The 18,228-nt window shown below is 44.1% G+C and overlaps 6 protein-coding genes across 6 annotated transcripts; 3 read left to right on the top strand and 3 right to left on the bottom strand.

Moving 5' to 3' along the window:
- Positions 1-124: 124 nt before the first annotated feature.
- LOC145708724 (uncharacterized) lies at positions 125-2,594 on the bottom strand. The gene is made up of 4 exons (XM_081786422.1): positions 2,453-2,594; positions 2,204-2,412; positions 1,488-1,781; positions 125-723 (listed from the first exon to the last, which is right to left on the bottom strand). Exons 1-4 carry the CDS (start codon positions 2,536-2,538, stop codon positions 416-418), a joined length of 897 nt encoding a protein of 298 aa, XP_081642548.1. The 5' UTR covers positions 2,539-2,594; the 3' UTR covers positions 125-415.
- A 198-nt stretch (positions 2,595-2,792) lies between these two features.
- On the bottom strand, positions 2,793-4,058 carry LOC145708571 (uncharacterized). Its single transcript, XM_081786257.1, has 4 exons — positions 3,701-4,058; positions 3,363-3,621; positions 3,110-3,315; positions 2,793-3,034 (listed from the first exon to the last, which is right to left on the bottom strand). Exons 1-4 carry the CDS (start codon positions 3,985-3,987, stop codon positions 2,806-2,808), a joined length of 981 nt encoding a protein of 326 aa, XP_081642383.1. The 5' UTR covers positions 3,988-4,058; the 3' UTR covers positions 2,793-2,805.
- Positions 4,059-4,662: 604 nt separating this feature from the next.
- LOC145707155 (uncharacterized) lies at positions 4,663-5,644 on the top strand. Its single transcript, XM_081784645.1, has 6 exons — positions 4,663-4,666; positions 4,729-4,827; positions 4,869-4,968; positions 5,024-5,138; positions 5,368-5,437; positions 5,478-5,644. The coding sequence occupies exons 1-6, from the start codon at positions 4,663-4,665 to the stop codon at positions 5,642-5,644; spliced, it is 555 nt and encodes a 184-aa protein (XP_081640771.1).
- Positions 5,645-7,336: 1,692 nt separating this feature from the next.
- LOC145707151 (uncharacterized) lies at positions 7,337-8,186 on the top strand. Its single transcript, XM_081784640.1, has 4 exons — positions 7,337-7,470; positions 7,566-7,657; positions 7,708-7,916; positions 7,963-8,186. The coding sequence occupies exons 1-4, from the start codon at positions 7,337-7,339 to the stop codon at positions 8,149-8,151; spliced, it is 624 nt and encodes a 207-aa protein (XP_081640766.1). The 3' UTR covers positions 8,152-8,186.
- Positions 8,187-8,415: 229 nt separating this feature from the next.
- Positions 8,416-9,447, bottom strand: LOC145707150 (uncharacterized). Its single transcript, XM_081784639.1, has 5 exons — positions 9,409-9,447; positions 8,959-9,070; positions 8,725-8,912; positions 8,533-8,623; positions 8,416-8,489 (listed from the first exon to the last, which is right to left on the bottom strand). The coding sequence occupies exons 1-5, from the start codon at positions 9,445-9,447 to the stop codon at positions 8,416-8,418; spliced, it is 504 nt and encodes a 167-aa protein (XP_081640765.1).
- Positions 9,448-17,653: 8,206 nt separating this feature from the next.
- LOC145707143 (uncharacterized) lies at positions 17,654-18,164 on the top strand. The gene is made up of 2 exons (XM_081784631.1): positions 17,654-17,930; positions 17,994-18,164. Exons 1-2 carry the CDS (start codon positions 17,694-17,696, stop codon positions 18,162-18,164), a joined length of 408 nt encoding a protein of 135 aa, XP_081640757.1. The 5' UTR covers positions 17,654-17,693.
- The last annotated feature ends 64 nt before the right edge of the window (positions 18,165-18,228 follow it).

Below are 18,228 nucleotides of genomic sequence, written 5' to 3'. Positions count from 1 at the left end.
TAAATAAGAAGCGCTTTGTTAAGTGACAAGCTTAGAATAATTATTCCTAACTTTCAAAATGAGCGACTTGTCCAGTGCATATTTCATCACTTATCGACTCGTGTGTAATCCTCTTCAGTCAGCGTAAAAAGCAATCAAGGCTTTTCTAGCGCCAGAGTCCTCGTTGATTGCAAAATGCTCGGAAAAGAGAGACTTTGGCCGCTAAGTGAGGAGCAATCGCTTGGATTGTATGCAAAACGAGCTCTTGAAATCTGAACAGCGGAAGCGAAGAGAAAACACAATTGAAAGTGAATGAGACTCTTGATCGACGGCCACAAATAAGAGTTCCTATTGAGTTTTCGCGAGAAATTAAAATTTTGCTCATTTCAATTAGCTGCAGCTGACATTTTATTCTTTAGAAAATGCCGAAAAAAGTTCAGTTGGAAACCTTGTAAACATTTTCGTCAGTGAAATCAGCTTTGCATTTCGGACACTTTTTCTCCGAAAGGTTGGAGATGCAGTTGAAACAGGCTTTGTGGCCGCATGGGGTGATGATAGCTTCTTGATGCTCGTTGTCGAAGCCGAAATCGCAGACCATGCATCGAGGCGTCAACACGAACGAATAAAATGAGGGTCTTTCTGGGCTAGTCGCTCTATTTTCCTCCGCATCGCTATCTTCATCAGATGATGAGCGAGAATTATGTTCAGCATTTTGTTTAGACCTTTTTTCTACTGGCTCTTCTTCTGAAAATAACATCAATTATCAATTGAACAATAAGTGGATTTTTTGGCTGCCGCATAATTTGAAGACTGTATCAAGGGGTCTGGGTCGTGCCCGAAAGGCGATTCATGGGACCGGAAGTTCCGAAATGAGTACTAGAACAGTTCAGAACTCTTCATTTGAGTCATCGGTTGGCTTGAAAAAATGCTAGTAAAATACTGCTGACCTGTGACAATATACTAGTGTCAAGGGGCGCTAGAATAGTGAAAGGGAACGCAAGAATCTTCGTTTCAACCGGACGGTTTGGTCACTCCTAACATTTATACCGTTTAAGTTCACGAAATCCCATTTCCGGGGCAAAATTCGACTTTCTAGCGACCCAAGCAGCCACTGTGATGCAGGTCAGCAGCATTTTTATAAATCGATTGACATGTCCATTTCGTAACTTCCGGTCCCATAAATTGCCTTGCATGACACCCCTTGATATTGTGTTAAAATGAAAGCTCAACATCTTAGCTTTCTAAAGCTGTATCATAAGACCCCTAAGCATCGCTAGAAAAATCGATTATCTAACAATCGTAAAATAATTAATTTTCTAAATAATTTATTAAATCAAAGTCAAATTGAAGAGTTACATTTTTCCATTAGAAAAACAGCGCTTTTACCTGAACGGGGATTTTACCTGAGCGTTGGATTTACCTGTCAGGTCAAACCCCCGTTTAGGTAAATCCGACGCCATGTCAAACCCCCGCTCAGGTAAATCCGCCGGCAGCCGGATTTTTTTTACCAAAATCACTGTTATCCTCCTTTGCTAAAGATTTCGCAGCGATAAAAATACGCTTTTGAACTTTTTTTCGCCAATTTGTTTTAGCAAGGTGTTTTTCCCATGCTTTTGCAGCGTCATCTTCTTTCATTTTTAGTTTTTCTTTGGCAAAATAAAGTTTCACTTCAATATCTTCAACGGTCATTTTCGCCGGGTAGATAGACAAATTAGTTTCTTCCCATTTTTCACGAAAAATTTTTTCGTCAGCTTTTGATTGATGATAAATCTTTTGCATGAGCAATAACTCTTCGTTTTTTTCTTAAATTTTACATAAATAAACAGACTTAGTTGATAAATGATCAAAAATGATAGGTTAGAATCAGAGTTGCAAATTTTGCTTGATTTTTGCTGAGCTGAGTTGAGCTGACCTGAGCAAAAATTTTTCTGAGCTGAGCTCGTCTATTTCGGGGGTAACTGAGCTGAGCTGAGCTGGCCTTTTTCAGAGGTCATTGAGCGGAGCTGAGCTGAGCAGACCTTTTTTAAGGTAGTTGAGCTGAGCGAAAATAATTGAGCTGAGCTGAGCTGGTTGAGCTGAGCTAAAATTGTGTTAAAATAATTGAGCTGAGCTGAGCACATCAGATCATTTTCAAAAATCACTGCAGTCGCTCAGCAGTCGCTCAGCTCACTCAGCTCACTCAGCTCAGCAAATTTGCAACTCTGGTTAGACTCATTAAATTCACCTTCCCTGACATCTCTATCCAAAGCAGCGTCGCAACAAGACCCAACATAAAATTCCCGGTAAGAGAGTTTATCAGCTCCACAACTTTTTGCTGGACATTTGAATGTAGCGTCCGTTTCTTGAAACTTTGCCGAGGATTTAGGATGTTTCTCATCCTTGCATTCACGGCAAAGTCGTCTGCCCTGAATCTCAGCGGTTGAATCTACAGCACTAAATTTAATCTTTATAAAAATAATTCTCGGAAATTTACTATTTGCAATTTTCACATCGTCCAAATTTGCCATAAGAGTTAACAAATTTAGGGTAAGGAACAGGGAGAAGATCGGATTTCGGCATTCTTTATTTCCTCAAAAAAACAATGTGATGTGATTTTTTCTCTGACAGTAGTTCGCTTAGAAGGAGTAGTTGATTAGCGCTATTCAATTCCTCTTGCCCTGGGACATTTTGATGGCAGGGCAGGTCACCCTGATGAGGGTTGATTAGAGGTCATTTCATTTTTCATGCTTACGACTAGCAAAACTTCTAGTTGAAAGAGCTTCAAGTTTGAAAATCTTGTAAACATTGTTTTCAGTGAAATTAACATGTTAGAATAGTGAATTTAATTTATTTCGCAGGGAATTTCTCAATCAAACAGCAACCAAGTCGAGCTCCAGCAGCTCCAGTAGAGCTCGGATCACGATCTGGATTTCCATCGTCGGGCAAGGCGTGAATTACAATAGCTTTGTCGGTAATGTCATTTTCGCTGCCAACTTCAAGGCTGACCATTTTGTCTGTGATGTCGACTTTGCTCGTTCCTCCTTGAACTGTTATGCTGCCCAAGTCGCCTGTGTGGCTAAATGGAATTGTTTCTTTCTTGAACAAATTTCAATAAAGCATACTTTTCTTGGATATATACTCAATAAATTACCGGTCTGGCGCGTTGAAATACGGAAATCCATGAATCTGATCAGGGGTTCCTTTGAAATGACCGCCAGCAGCGCCGCAGTCCGGAAAGACGTTGCCAACTGCATGGACGTGGAATCCATGAACGCCATCTGTAAAGCCATCGTCAGTGGAGGAAAGATCGCCAGTGAAACTAACTCCGTCTTGGGTCTGCTTGATATCGACGACGCCCTAAACATCGCGGTTTCGTTGTTGATTGCAGCGTCACTTTTTCTTACCCGGATAATGCCATGGCCGGCTCGGAAGTCACATTGGTAGGAAACTGGCTGGATCAAGCAGCAGCCAATCCTTGCTCCTGCTGCTCCGGTCGACGATGGATCTCGAGTCGGGTTGCCATCGTCTTGCAAAGCGTGAATGACGATCGCCTTGTCGCCAATGAAATCAGCGCTTGTTCGGTCCAGCGAGATGCGGGAGTCTTCGATGTTCACCTCCATTTTGCCGTTGTTGTTATCGACGTTGCCCAAGTCTCCTGTGTGGCTGAATCGAGCTTTAGACAAAGACGCAAATTTGAATAGAGCATACAATGAGGGTGAGCTTCATATAATCGACAAGTTACCGATCAGGATAGATGAATTCGGGATATCCGTGAATCTGGCTCGGATCACTTTTAAAGTGTCCTCCAGCTGCAGTACAGTCGGGACTGATTTTGCCCTCCGCATGAACATGAAAACCATGCATTCCTTCTGCGTTGTCTCCTGCATCCAGAATGCCGCTTACAACGACACTTCCTTTCTCTGTGCCCATCAGCTTGACGGCGCCCTTGATCGATCCATGCCCGTTCGAAAAGTCGCAAGTGTATTCTTGGGAGGAGAAGTAGCCAGAGAAAAACTTATCAAGTCTCATTTTTTGACTATTTTTCACTTGGAATGGTGCGATTTGCCTCGTGGCTTATATTGCACTCGATTTAACCTCTGTTTGATCCTTGTCTATAAAACCATGCAATATTAGAATTTGATCGCGTAATAGGATTGCTTAGCAAATTCCAGATACTTGAAGCCATCGACGAACTCGTAGACGAGGTTAAATTTTGACAATATTTGATGGGCACTACGTAGATCGACCTATTATTTAACCTATTTTACGAAGTGCATTTCTGGATTACCAATAAGATTGCTGCATTTGGCCTAACGGCCAATCAAAACCCAGCTCAATAATATCAATTCCATAAATTGGTTAAACCCGCTAGGGGCTAACTCTAACCCTAACCCTAGGAAAATAGTAACTTCCAGTCATCTTCTGGTGACTTTTTACTGTACTACAAGGACCGTAGGAGGTAGGTGAACAGTTTCTCGATGTGAAACCACGTCGGCACTAAGAGGTGATTATTATTTCTTCTTCTCCAAATAGTTTTCATAACACAGAAAGCACTTGAAAACGAGGAATGTTGTACCAGGGGCGCCGACTCTTCGCCTAAAGCGCCATAAAAGACTTGGATTGACCAAGTTGATCTTTTTAAGAAATTTCAGAAGAGAAAGTTCTCTCTTGCGATCGCGGATCCGGCATGTTCTATTTTACAGGATGGGCTTTTCAATCAATAACGCCAATCATTCATTTTTTCTTGAGATTAGAAAATCCCGATCGAAGTTTCTGTCATTTTCGGTCTCTGCGCTTCTCAAAATCAGTTTGCCGATCCGATTTGGATAACCTTTCAAACCGGGAGTACAGTCTACGAGTACAGTAGAGGTAAGAGACGCAAGTCTATTCCAGAGAGAGACAGAATTTAGCCACCGAATTTGTAACCTACAGTCAGGCTCGAGAACGATGTCGAGCTATAAACGCGTCGCTCCCGCTTCCATCGAATCTTGAAGAAAACCGCTTCTTTAGGTAGAATTCTTCGAGAATAACTTACGGATCGATATTTTGATCTATAAACTCATAGGGCTATCGGAGGCACGTTTCTCAGATTAATCGATTCGCCTGGAAACTTGACAGCGGAACTTGGCGACGGGATCCACTATGACGAGCTGACAAATGCTCGTCCTACCTATACCCAAGTAAGATGGCTTCATGGCTCGGCAACCTGTGTAGAAAACCTGAGTCAGGGTTTGGAAAGAGCTAATTCAAGCTATACTTTCAATTCTGGAAAAGCCGCTTTGCGGCTTCGATCTTAAAAAAGCCGCTGCGCGGCTTTTCATTTAACATCTTTCAAAATCCTGACTCAGGTTTTTCGCACAGGTTTTTGAGCCCAGAATAGCTTTGAAAGATTTCTGACATATTATTTAGTATTGCGCTTCGAATATTTATATAACTGGACAGTCGGAACCGATCTATTTGGAGTTCAACATCCTTCCAGGTTCGTAACTCATACTTCATCTTTTTTGAAAAGTGACAAGGGTGCTGGCGGCCACGGACGCTCGACGAGGTGAATGCGTTTACCTGTGTGAGGAAAATAGGACCAGTTAGCAACTTTCCACCAAGGCTGTCTCAAGTCGAGGAGAATCTTGCGAATGTTACGACAGAGGCGCGACAAGGACTAGACTCCACTCAGGAACAGGAATAATTCTGTGCCTTTCCCTCAGAGTCCAACTCGATCAATTAGAAGTTCCACGCTCATGTGAGTTACTAATGGCGTTATTATTTCTGTAAAAGTTGGTGATTGAACGTCTTGAACAACAAATTGCGGTACGGATCCATCAAAAACGTCTATTTTGACATGAAATTTTGTAAATAATTCTAGACTTTGGAGGCAAGCCTGGAACTCTTAAACTCAACATTCACCGGAACATCATCTGCTCAAGTTTTTGGAGTGAACTTATCTGCGCTTTTTATTCTTTATTTTTCAGTATTCTGATTGAAAGAAATAGCAATAAATGAAAGTCGTGACGTCCTAGAAAAGCAATCTTGTTAAGGGTGTCATCTATAAAAGGAAAAGAGAGCAAGAGCATTTGAAACAGATGTATTCAGCAGCTTTTTTCATCATCCGGTCAAGAATATCTGGCTAGGAGTCGAGGATCTCACGAATAGAATCTTACGAAAGAAGTAACTTTTTCATTAGCGCCACCAACTTCTCCGTTATAAATATCGATAAATGAGCGTTGCCAGCAGTATCGAAGCCAAGTTCTTCAGAAAGTATTCGACTTTCTCAACCATGAAAGCTCTCAAGTTTTTTGCTTCTTTTTTCGCCGTCTCGTCCGCCAAGCTCGTTTGCAAAGAAGACACTTGCGACTTGTGCTCTCACGCCTTGCAGCTCAACAACCTTAAGAACAACAACCAGCGACTGGCAGCTGAATGCCAACAGTTCTTGGCGAGAAAGTGCTGCGACGCATTCGGCGGCCACTTCCATCATGGACTGACGTTATCGACCTCTGATCGGGAAAGCGTCGTTCCGCCACCAGAGCCGGCAATGATCGAGTCCGGCCTCGGCTTTCAAAACAAAACCATCTGGATCCTGCTCGCTGTCATCCTCGCGTTCGTATTTCTCGCATCCGTCTTCGAGAAAGTCATCATTTTCACCTGCTCCCGGCGTTCTGGCAACAAGCTCTGCGACAAAGAACATTTCATTTGAATCTGCGTCTTGACGTCGTCAATAAAATACCCTGTCAAAAACCGTATTGAGTTTTCTCGTTATCCTAATCATCTTTCATGAGAAAGAGGCAGCCCGGGGCAAATTTCTAGCGATGCCCTGGTTTTCAGTCATTTTAGACGAGAAGATTCAAAAAAGAGAGAGAAAAAATATGAGATTATTTTCGGCAGGAGCATTCATTGCTATGGCGAGCTCAGTAAGTACAACAAAATTCTAGTTCCGAAATGTGATCTTGTTCTACTAGAGCTCATTGCATTGCACTCCAGTCCAATCGCAAGGCAACATGGTCTACAGACACTGCAAGTGTGTCAACGCCGACGGAAGTGACGTACCCAACTCACTTCAACTAATCATTGGAAACTCGCCCTTGCCAGTCTGTGCCCCGGCGCAGATTCAACCAGTTCTCCCCGTTGGCAACTTTGCCAAAGTTGAAACTTCCAACTCAGCAGCTCTTCCGACAGATGCCCCCTTGGTCGACTTTGAGGCTGGGCTCGGCATCCTGTGCAGGAAACCTGAGTCAGGCTCTGAAGAGCTAAAATGAAAAGCCGAAGCGGCTTCGTTTGTTAAAAAAGCCGCTGCGCAGCTTTTCATTTAAGCCCTTCAGAACCTCACTCAATTTTTCTACACAGGTTGCCGAGCCCAGCTTTGAGGCAACCACTGTAGACGACCATGGATTCAACCCAAAAGAAGCAAATGCTCTTGAGCCAGCAAAGAATCTCCATTCTCTTCCTCCGTGCGAGTACGAGATTCAATTCGGAACCGGGCGCAAACCAAAATGCGATGAAAACGGAAGCTACTATCCTGTCCAGTGCGAGACGCCCAGATACAGTTATGGATAAAAATGAAAGAAATCGTATATTAGAATCGTTGAGTAACTCATAATATATCCATCTGGCAGATCTCGTGTGACAACTTGTTGGTGCGTAGATGTCAAATCTGGTGAAGCACGGCCAGGCTCAAGAAGAACAGTTTCCGTCGACACCATCAACGGTAAGATTCATCAACATCAAATTTTTTCCGTAGCTCTTTTCTTTTTCTAGGAGCGCTGCCCGATTACGGCGAGCCAAACCTCGATCACGGAAAAGACTGCCGCGCGTTTGGATCTTCTGGATCCCGACCGATGAACATTTATAAAGGCACAGCAACGAATTCGTACTTGTATAACCAAAACGCTGGCCCAAGTGTTCGCCAGGATCCGACAATCAGCTCTGAGCCAAGCCCTATCAACTTGTCTCCTTTCAAAAGCCCGGTAAATATTCCTATTTCTATCATCAGCCATTACTTGATTATTATAGTTCGAATCCCCTGTGATCTACAATCCAGCATCAGAGAAATCCGAGTACGTTCAAAAGCCACCAGCAACACTCTCCAAAACTTACACGGAAAAAACTGAGCCTATGTACCGCCCAAATCCGCAGATCTCTCATCCCAAAGTCAATTACAACCCCTTTTTCGGGCTCTTTGGCCGAAACTGGTTCGGATAAAGCAATACCGCTGATGCTTATACTGACTTAGTAACAATCGGAATAAAATGAAAAAAAGAGAAACCTTCTTGTTATGGACATTTATTCTGCTTGTGACAGTAATGGTAGAGAGCTTGCTTAGCTTGGTGGTGAGCTCGGCAACCTATGTAGGAAACCTGAGTCAGGGTCTAAAAGATGCTTTACGAAAAGCGAAGCCGCAAAGAGGCTTCGCTAAACCATTATTCTTATCGATTTAAAAATCTGGCAGACCCTGACTCAGGTTTTCTACACAGGTTGCCGAACCCAGGCTTGGTGGTGATCGTTGTCTGCCGCGTGTTTCAAGTATCGCTCTGTCTCTCCTAAAGACCGAATTAAATTGCGGGGAGGGGAAGTTAATGCAACCTGGTGTGATGTCTTTCGGGTCAGTGAAGCCGTGAATGTTTCCGATTCCTCGGTGCATTGCCGCTTCATGATGTCCCTGATCTGCTGCGGCCTTTTTTTTGAAGGTCATGAAATAAAATAAAGGGATGAAATTGCGCGTGATCAATCAAAAACGGCAAAGTCAATCAATCTCGTCCAGTGACACGAGATAACCTTCTCCTTAAACCATTTCATTGCTTCCCTCTTGTCTTCTGCGACTCCGACCCCGTGGTAGTGCTTCAAGCCCATCTGATGCTGCGCGATGTCGTAGCCTAGATGAGCGTATCCCTTCGCCACGTGAAAATGAAACTCGTTCGGGTAGTAATAAATTAAAGTAAGCAAAAACACCGCCACGGCGAGAACTTAAATGCATCACTACTTCTCTTCTGCTAATCGCGCTTTAATTACCCAGCCACTCGAGAAACGTCTGAATTCTGTGCGTTCGGAGGAACTTGCGTTCATACCACGCGTCGAAATCACCGTCTACTTTCTCTACCTCTTCGATTTTCGGCAATAGCGGCTTGTTCGTAATTTCGAGTTTTTGAAAAATTGACAAAACTCTTTCAAACTTTCAAAATTCATTTATTCTGCAGTCTGGCATCGCAACCAGTATAGAAAACCTTAGTCAGGGTCTGAAAGATGTATATTGAAAGCCGCAAAGCGGCTTTTTTAAAAACGAAGCCGCCTAGCGGCTTTGCGAAATTCTCGTTTCGATCAGTTTTTGATTTTTGGCGAAGCCGCTTTGCGGCTTAGTTTTTAAAAAAGCCGCTTCGCGGCTTTCAATTTACATCTTTCAGACCCTGACTCAGGCTTTCTACACAGGTTGCCGAGGCAAATCTGCCGTCTTGATTCAAAAACTCTTAGCAAAGGCATATCAAGCGAGTCCTTTCGATTCATTCTTCTCCGGATTGATTTCAAATTCACCATTTTTCCACCAGAAAGCACTTTTACTCTTGAAGCTCTTGAAGGACGTAAAAATAGAAAGAAGCGAGGGCGTAATTTTCTGAAGAGAATTCTTCATTTATTAATAAGTAGATGGCAGTGTTGTGAATTTTCTTTTTTTTTTGCGAAATTTACAAGAACAATAGACAGAAGATTGAGACGAGGCACATAGTTATCAATTCGTAATTTTTCCAGTTGCGCGCGGAGTGGTTAAATACTTTCACAAGCTCAAGATTCTTGGGTTCGGCAAACTGTGTAGAAAAACCTGAGTCAGGATCAAAAGAGCTAAAATGAAAAGCAACTATTTTTAATAATAGACTCGAATGGTTCCATGATAGAACTTCTATCGCGAAGCCGCTTTGCGGCTTCGTTTTAAAAGCCGCTACGCGGCTTTTCATTTTAGCTCTTAAGATCCTGACTCAGGAATCTGTCTACGCAGATTGCCCACTCTAGCTCTTTGAATTTAACATCCTGGTATTAATCCTTTTTGAAGCCTTTCCTACTATTTCGTAGTCCACATCGCTTTTGCTTTTGTACGTATTGGGATCTTAGATTCGTTAGACTCCCTCGTCCCCTAAGGTCACTTGCTTATCTAGATCGAGCTTTGCTCGGTCGCCGCCGTGTATTTCTCTCCATTCGGTAATTCACGCAGTTCGTGAATTAACCTCTATTTTACTCCAGCTCGAAATACAGACGTCAAAGATACTTTACTCGTTTTCTTCACTCGTCCAGATATAGAGAGCAGGCAAACTACGCTAGAAGTGGGAGATTCAGCAGAAGCTAGGATCCCTTCAGTGGTATCAGAGTAGTCCCGTTGGAGAAAAGATAAATTTTTCCGCCATCGACAACCGAAGTTTCGCAACTTGGACGCTGATTGGCCGTCAGCGGAGTCGAGGGGAACCGAATCACCAACCGCCACCGCGCCGCCGGAGAAACTCCACTCAGAGAATTTTCCGCACCACACCAACACCACCCCGAGCGAGCGCCACCGCACGAGCGCCACCACGACCCACGCGCCGAAAGTCGCGCCCACGCAACCACGCACGCACGCCGGGGAAAACCTAAAATACTGAGAAAAACATAATTCTTTCGCCACTTTTCACCAAAAATCGAGAGAAGTTTACGAAGAATCGACCCTTGGACCAGACCTTGAAATTTCGACAATCGCTGGACAGAGAAATCGTCGGGCGTTTGCGCAAAAGGCACCTCAGCTCATCATATTGCGACTTTTAGTCGCAGTATTTTCTGAGGGCCTGAAAGGTAATCCAAGGCCCATAAACCCTTACTGCCGATATATTTCGAGCTATGGCGGCGAACAAATCACTGCTAGAAACCGTCACCGAAATAAGAAGCATAAACGATCGAGTAAACTACCTCGAAGAACAAGTGCGAAATGACGAATCACTAAAGCCAAGCCTAGAGCCCTTGATCACAGAAAGCAGAGTAAAATTAGAACAGCTCAGTACAACGCTTCTTACCTGCGAGCTCGATCAAGGAAAAGACTCTACGAATGCGACAATGAGAGAAGAAGCATGGGTGGCCACTACCTGGTCTCGTCACGTCCAAGACTTGCCGAAGCTGGACGCCGCATGCAACACATCTTTCAACACCTTCTTGGGCAGAGCCGACATTTATCACCGCGCCTACGTCCGCGACAGACCTTCACGTGAACAGCCTTTCATCGCAGCAGTGTACAGCCACTTCGACTTGAACATCGAACGCTCACTTGGAACCGAATTTCTGAATTGTCAAGACTGGAAATCGGCCAAGGCGCTGCTAGAGAAATCATTCGCCGCGAAGAGTCACTACTTACTGAAGCTAAGCGAAGTTTTCGACGTCGAATACGACCATTCGAAGCCGTTTGCACACTACACCGCCAACGTCTTGCAAAAGATGAACGAGGCGAAGCAAGCGACTTTGAACTCTTACCGACAAGAGAAGTCAGCCGACGCCGGGGTCGATGAAATATTTGACATATTCTCGACGATGATGCTGTACTTGAATCTTAGGAAAGAAGAACCAGACGTTTTCAACGCAATCCTTCCAAGCCTATCAAAAGTTTACGATATCAACGAACTCTGCCGTCTCGCCCAATCCACAAGACAGAATCGAGTTGACAGCGCGACCGTCTCCCAGCACTTCAACAGAAATAAGAACAAAAAGAAGAAGAATGCTAAGCGCGCCAGCAACGATTCTAAGGATGGGAAAGACGATAAACAACCAGAATCCAAGAAGATAAATACGACTAAGAACGTTGAAGATTTCCAACCATTCGACGTTCACTTTTACACAGTGAAGAAGAAGCGACCAGGAAAGGCTTATTTCGCTTCGGCTACCATCATTACGGGCTCTAAAAGTTTTGACGTATCGATGGAAGTCGACAGCGGAGCCGAGTCCTCCTGTCTGTCCGCTGCTTACGTTCCCGACGAATTTCTCCAGATGCTGAAGCCCTGTCCCTTCAAGGTCACCGGTTTCAGCCCAAATATTCCCGCCGAGCAGCCGATGGGTATCCTTCCCTGCCGCTTATCATTCAATGGTGGCCCTGCATTCTCCCTGAATCTCACCATTATGCCAGGCAGTAAATACCCAAGTCTACTGGGCCGCGATATACTAGAGAATGCGATGACGGACAGCTTCACAGTCGACAATAAGAATCGTACTCTCTCATTTTGCTACAACGAAGCCTTCACACAAACTGAGACTCAAGTGGTGAAGCTGGACGGAGTGAAGCGGACCAAAATCAAGAAATACTTGACTACTAGATCAGCGGTCAAGGATAGCGATCGATCCCGCACTCAACCGCCACCAAAAGTCCCAAAGCTGGACGCACCTAACAAGAACGCAGCCAGGTGCCCCATTCAGCTAGCGAAGCAAAAACTCGGAATTACCCTACCAGCAAACGCCGACCCGGGGCAAAAGAAGGTGGTCGCCGAGCTGTGTTTGGATTTCGACGACAGATTCGGCTGCGACGGTCAAAAATGGGTGAATTCCCATTCGAGATCGAAATCCCGACTGATGGTACGAGTCGAAACATCAGTCAACACCCTATTCCGCAAGCTTTTCATGGCCAGGTCACTGATCACATCTCCGAACTGCTCGATACGAAAATAATAGAAGAGATCAAGGACCAGAAAGGGTTTAATAGCCCCGTTCTGCCAATCCCTAAGAAATCTGGGGAAATGCGCTTCTGCATCAACTACAAGAACAGCTTGAACAAATGCCTCTCCGACAAATCCGACCCATATCATCTTCCGAGCATGGAGGATACGATCGCGAACATTGGACCGGGCAACAAGTATTTCGCCACAGTTGATTTGCGGAGCGGATATTGGCAGTGCCCTATTAAGAAAAGCGATAGGTATAAGACTTCCTTCCAGTGGGGTGGGAAATCTTACGCCTTCTGCAGATTACCTTTCGGTTATCGATGCTCGGGGAATATATTCTCGCGCGTCGTAAACACGATTCTCGACTCAAGCCCCACCAGGAAGAAGATGCTTTCTTATATCGATGACATAGTATGTTTTGGGAAGTCTTTCAGCTGCTATTACAACACTCTCCGAAACCTATTCATCGCGCTCCGCAAGTTTAACGCTAAACTCAAGGGCGAAAAGTGCTCTTTCCTACAATCAGAAGCTCACTTTTTGGGCCGAATCATCAACGAAGAAGGAATCAAACCGGACCCTGCGCAAGTCTCCGCCCTTCGTCAGATGAAACCCCCACGCTCCCAAAAGGAGTTAGCTTCATTAATCGGGTCATTGAATTGGATCCGAGGTTTTCTAGAAACAAAAATGGGCGAAGCTATTTCATCCGGTTGCTTCTCGAGCAGAATGAAACCCATAAACGATGTTCGAAATTCGGCGAACGAAACAAATTGTTTCAAGTGGACCAAAGAAGCGGATTTGGCGCTCAAGGAAATTCAACGACGACTCTCCGAGACTCCTGTCATAAGCTTTCCTAACTTTGACGAGTCTTTTCACCTCTACACAGACGCGAGCCTGTACGCAGCGGGTGGTGTTCTGCTACAAGAGTATGGCGGGAGAGTGCACCTAGTAAGCGCGATTTCCCACACCCGAAAGAACCCAAAAGAACCCGTCCAAAGTCTTCACCAGATCGTCAATACTCAGCCGGCGCCGATCCGAATGCGACTTTAACCGAAGTTGGAGCAGCTCATCTCCCGAAACATACAAAACGAGCACACCGTGAAACGAGGCCCGTCGAACCTCTAAACATCGGCACAAACTCGGGTCAGTCATACGACTAAGCGCAAGTACTGCCCCACTCAGGTCCCCTATTCATCGACCGGGGCCTGAAAAGGTACGGAAATTATCACAGTTTACCGTCGCCGACGTATTTTGAGTTCTTCTACATGTGCAGCTACTCCTTCATGTCATCACCGCTCGGACATCACGAAAACTTCGCATCTGATTCAAGCTTTTTCCCAAAAAAGGGTTTTTTAACGCGAATCAGACTGCCTCGACGTTTCGAACCTGCCATGTTACTCATCTTACGCTTATACTCCTGCAAAAATCACACACTTTGGCCTTAGAGGACGTTTCAGTCTCATGGGGGGTATTGGGATCTTAGATTCGTTAGACTCCCTCGTCCCCTAAGGTCACTTGCTTATCTAGATCGAGCTTTGCTCGGTCGCCGCCGTGTATTTCTCTCCATTCGGTAATTCACGCAGTTCGTGAATTAACCTCTATTTTACTCCAGCTCGAAATACAGACGTCAAAGATACTTTACTCGTTTTCTTCACTCGTCCAGATATAGAGAGCAGGCAAACTACGCTAGAAGTGGGAGATTCAGCAGAAGCTAGGATCCCTTCATACGACTCGCGAATTTTCGGAGTCGGAAAATTTTCCGGCGCTGGTTGATCTTGAGGCATTTTTAATTTTGAAACAGCTCGCTTTTTTGCGCTGCAAAACGGATTCCAGTCGGCGTACAACTCGTTCATCCGCTGCCAGTGGGAAGCGAAACTCAGCGGAAGTGCACACTCTAGTTTGAGATTCTTTCAGACACGAGTTTATCGAAATTGAATTGAATCGATCATTCAGTCAGACGTCTCAGAATCGAATATAATATCTCTTTCCTTTCTGCACCAGCTCTTGTCGGCAAAGTGAGCCCTCTCATGAGTTGTCAATATTGTCTTTAGATAAAAGCTTTTATCCTTTTTTTATTTGTAGCTTATTTTAGACGCGGCATTTTTTATGAGCGATCATTGCTCCGATTAATTGTGACCTGTTTCGCATCATCAAAATATTATCTATCTATTTTTAACGTCACTGAAATGAAATGACCACTGACAGGTTGACACTCTTCCCTGTCTGTACAGCCCGCATAGCTCCATGTCTGCCGGATTCGAACGGAACACTCGATGAAAGGGCTCAAGCTGAGCTCGGAAACCTGTGCAAAAAACCTGAGTCAGGGTCTGAAAGGTCTAAAATGAAAAGCCGCGGCTTTTTTTTATCGAAGCCGTAAATAAGCCGCTACGGGGCTTTGCATCAAAGATCTGTCAGACCCTGACTCAGGTTTTCTACACAGGTTGCCGAGCCCATGGCTCAAGACATTGCTCGATTTTCTCAAAGTAGGACTTTTGACAGAATCGACCAAACTCGCCCAGAACTGGTTTGCTCAAGCCACCATCATTACTTATTCAATGGGATTAATTTGCCTTCCTTCGAAGATGATGGGGGGAATTGATGATGTATTGTTTTGATGTCAAGTTTTTTGTATAAAAAGTGACTTTTTCGAAGATTTTTTTCTTCGGATTTTCGAGTATGGCTTTTTGGCCGATCTTGGCGAAGTTTGAAGAATATATTTCATGAAAGTTTTGAAAGTTGTCATTTTCTAATTTTTAGTAGAGACAGCCAAAACTGTAAAAAAGCGGACAATGTGCATTTCATTAAAAAGATCATTGTTTCGGCGAGCTTGTTGCTCAATTTTGTATGTATATTGTTCTTTATTCAAGTGGTTCAACTAAAGATAACCGCAAAATTGAAATATATCAACAAGCATTTGTTGAATAATGAATAATGCTGAACTAAATTGAAGGCGATTTATATTCCTCTTTTTATTCACGAGCAAGTACGGGAAGTACATGGCCAAGGTGCGCGAAAATGAGCTCAAGCGTTGGGAAGAGTACAAAAACGAAACCTTCTCATCGAGAAAATCATCGAGAAAAAGCCGTTAGTTTTGAACTTCCCCTTCTGAATTGTCCCCAAAAACGTGTATTTAAGATTTTTCGAGAGACGTATTCAGATTAAACCCGGTCCAAAAAGACGCCATCATTCCACGATTGAGCTCCTGAAAAGCAGAAGTAATAGTAATGGTTAGCATAACGTTCATCAATTTTAAGATTTTCATCCTTCTGCTACTAAATACTCAATTCTGGCAACGAGCCGTATTGAAAATTGAACTAATCCGTCAAAGACTGATAATCAACCGCTCTTTCGAGCCTGTTTCTTTCTATCGTCAATTAAAACGCCAAAAATACAGACCGTGTTGTTTTCAGCAGCTGTGGCCGGGCTCAAGCATTGAATAGAATCCAGACAGGCTGAGAGCTTGATGAAATGAGCGCGGCAATTGGCACCACTGGTCAGCACCATTCCATCGAAAAACTTTTGTTGGCAGGCTTTGATTTTGTCTTTTCTGGATTTCAACTTTGACGAAATCAAGGAAGAAAATCTCGCAAAATTTCCAATTTCAAGCAAGAATTTTGAAAACCACTTGGCAATAAATTTCTCAGCGCAGTCGGAAACTGGGCTTGAAAACCTGTGTAGAAAACCTGAGTCAGGGTTTTAAGAGCATAAATGAAAAGCCGCTTAGTAAAAGAAGCCGCGAAGTTTTAAAAAATAGCCGCCACGCGGCTTTTCATTCAAGCTTTTTCAGAGCCTGACTCAGGTTTTCCACACAGGTTTCCGAGCCCAGGTCAGAAATAACAAGCTCCACAAACAAAGTAGCCATCAGGAGAAGCTTGATTTTCATACTACTCTGTCTCTCTCTAGAAAAAGAAAACGAAGAGCATACTTCTTTCGTCGAATTTAACTTCTGGGCGCCGATGGGCTTATGTGTGTCGGGCGTCGTATGTGAGCTCTGGTGCTCGTCAGAGTGAAAGGGATCAACGGTGAAGCGCGCTAGTAGCGTCGATAAGCGCGTGCATGCGCTACTATTCTGGGCCGTCGAGCAGCTACCGAGCGGATTAATGGAAATCAGAGAGGGCTAAATTAATTGAGAGGGAATCAATCTCGAGGCAAAGAGGTGAAATTAAACATTTAAGCACGCTGCTCATCCTGCTAGTTAATAGCAAACTGTTGGCGTGATGCGTGCGCTAATTGAACAGCTCACTTGCTGCTTACAGTATCTATCTTAATGCATCTTGCGTTACGAGCTTTCAGAACTCTCAACAACGCTTGATCGACTCGTCACGGTCTTGGTCAATAATTGAGAAGCCGCACTCTTCTCTCTATACATTTTCGCCTTCTCAAATTATGCTGACTCGCTGTTGCTTACTGTTTTTTGCTGCAGTTTCAAAGAAAGAAGGCCTTGGTCGTCCATAAATTAATTTGCAGAAGGGGTAATCACGTAGAAAAGGGATGAACTTTTCATACTGTGTACTACTACTAAATGAGGCCATGATTACAATTGGGATTGCAAATTGCTACTACCGGCGTTGCCGAATTCGAAAAAATAAATTCATTATCGCTACTGGTGATTTTTTCTACTATTTGAAAGAAGAACCGAGAACCTAGAGTTGATAGGTTGGAATCTGGGCTCGGCAACCTGTGTAGAAAACCTGAGTCAGGTTCTAAAGAGCAAAATGAAAAGCCGCGTAGCGGCTTTTATGAACAGAGCCGCGAAGCGGCTTCGCTTGTATTAAATATTAGATAAATTTGGTAATCATGGCAAAGCCGCTTCGCGGCTTTGTTCATAAAAAGCCGCTACGCGGCTTTTCATTTTGCTCTTTAGAACTTGACTCAGGTTTTCTACAAAGGTTGCCGAGCAAAGGTTGGAATTCTTCCTGTTGATTAGTACAAGCAGGAAAGGACTGTTTGGGAAAAAGGTTGAAAGAATCTCATTAAGAAGTAGCAACTTTGCCCGCGGCGGTGCTCTCAAAGCGCTCTTCTTGATTTCTGAAAAGGTTGAGGAAAACGAAGGAGCCGTTAGTTTTTGAAATGAGAGAAGTGTCTTGAAATCGGATCTGGATGAAGTCGAAGTCGGAGAAGATCTCGCTTCTTGGGAAGAAGAAAGGCGCCAAGAGGTCCAAATCGGCGTCAAAGGGGCTCAAGCTCGCGAAACGGGAGAGCGCCGCCGATGCTCGTCGCCGAATCGCCCAGTCCTTTGCCGGCAATGCTGTCCTGACCGTTCTTCTTATCACTCTAGTCGTTTTGTTCGTTCTCGTACAGCAAAGAAACCTTGACCTGGAAAAACTTCTGCCGCATGTAAGATCTAAGAATGTCGAATTGTTCGACTTTCTTGTTCGATTTTTTACGATATTTTTAAAGCTTTCAACAAAACCAAGGCCGCCAATTGAAGGATTCGAATCGCAGCTTGCTGAAATGCTTGAAAAGAAGGATGAAGTGCATTTGATTCAGCGCGACACCCCAATTTCCTTACCAGAACTCTCGCAAGTCGACTTGGATACTCTCAATGCTGCTCCAAAGGAGAGTTTTTAATCTCGCTTTATTTGATGATTCTCATTAGATAAGCCCTTATTAACAAATCCTAGCCCTAGTTCAA

The sequence above is a fragment of the Oikopleura dioica genome, chromosome XSR (assembly GCF_907165135.1).
Source record: "Oikopleura dioica chromosome XSR, OKI2018_I68_1.0, whole genome shotgun sequence".
NCBI classification, from domain to species: domain Eukaryota; kingdom Metazoa; phylum Chordata; class Appendicularia; order Copelata; family Oikopleuridae; genus Oikopleura; species Oikopleura dioica.
Note: the sequence above shows the minus strand (reverse complement) of the source record. Positions and strands in the feature narration are given on the sequence as shown.

Excerpts from the sequence above, each read along its gene's own strand:
- LOC145708724 (XM_081786422.1), bottom strand. The coding sequence starts at position 2,538 with ATGCCGAAATCCGATCTTCTCCCTGTTCCTTACCCTAAATTTGTTAAC. Across the intron at positions 1,782-2,203 it reads GGATAGAGATGTCAGGGAAG|AAAAAAACGAAGAGTTATTG; the intron begins GTGAATTTAATG and ends GTAAAATTTAAG. Across the intron at positions 724-1,487 it reads GGAGGATAACAGTGATTTTG|AAGAAGAGCCAGTAGAAAAA; the intron begins GTAAAAAAAATC and ends TGTTATTTTCAG.
- LOC145708571 (XM_081786257.1), bottom strand. The coding sequence starts at position 3,987 with ATGAGACTTGATAAGTTTTTCTCTGGCTACTTCTCCTCCCAAGAATAC. Across the intron at positions 3,622-3,700 it reads GAATTCATCTATCCTGATCG|CCACACAGGAGACTTGGGCA; the intron begins GTAACTTGTCGA and ends AGCTCGATTCAG. Across the intron at positions 3,316-3,362 it reads CCGGCCATGGCATTATCCGG|GGCGTCGTCGATATCAAGCA; the intron begins GTAAGAAAAAGT and ends CGCGATGTTTAG.
- LOC145707155 (XM_081784645.1), top strand. Across the intron at positions 4,828-4,868 it reads AGTCTACGAGTACAGTAGAG|CCACCGAATTTGTAACCTAC; the intron begins GTAAGAGACGCA and ends GACAGAATTTAG. Across the intron at positions 4,969-5,023 it reads GAAGAAAACCGCTTCTTTAG|GGCTATCGGAGGCACGTTTC; the intron begins GTAGAATTCTTC and ends ATAAACTCATAG.
- LOC145707151 (XM_081784640.1), top strand. The coding sequence starts at position 7,337 with ATGGATTCAACCCAAAAGAAGCAAATGCTCTTGAGCCAGCAAAGAATC. Across the intron at positions 7,471-7,565 it reads AAAACGGAAGCTACTATCCT|ATCTCGTGTGACAACTTGTT; the intron begins GTCCAGTGCGAG and ends TCCATCTGGCAG. Across the intron at positions 7,917-7,962 it reads TGTCTCCTTTCAAAAGCCCG|TTCGAATCCCCTGTGATCTA; the intron begins GTAAATATTCCT and ends TGATTATTATAG.
- LOC145707150 (XM_081784639.1), bottom strand. The coding sequence starts at position 9,447 with ATGAATCGAAAGGACTCGCTTGATATGCCTTTGCTAAGA. Across the intron at positions 8,624-8,724 it reads TGAAATGGTTTAAGGAGAAG|GCCGCAGCAGATCAGGGACA; the intron begins GTTATCTCGTGT and ends TTCAAAAAAAAG. Across the intron at positions 8,490-8,532 it reads CCCGAAAGACATCACACCAG|GAGAGACAGAGCGATACTTG; the intron begins GTTGCATTAACT and ends TTCGGTCTTTAG.
- LOC145707143 (XM_081784631.1), top strand. The coding sequence starts at position 17,694 with ATGAAGTCGAAGTCGGAGAAGATCTCGCTTCTTGGGAAGAAGAAAGGC. Across the intron at positions 17,931-17,993 it reads TGGAAAAACTTCTGCCGCAT|CTTTCAACAAAACCAAGGCC; the intron begins GTAAGATCTAAG and ends ATATTTTTAAAG.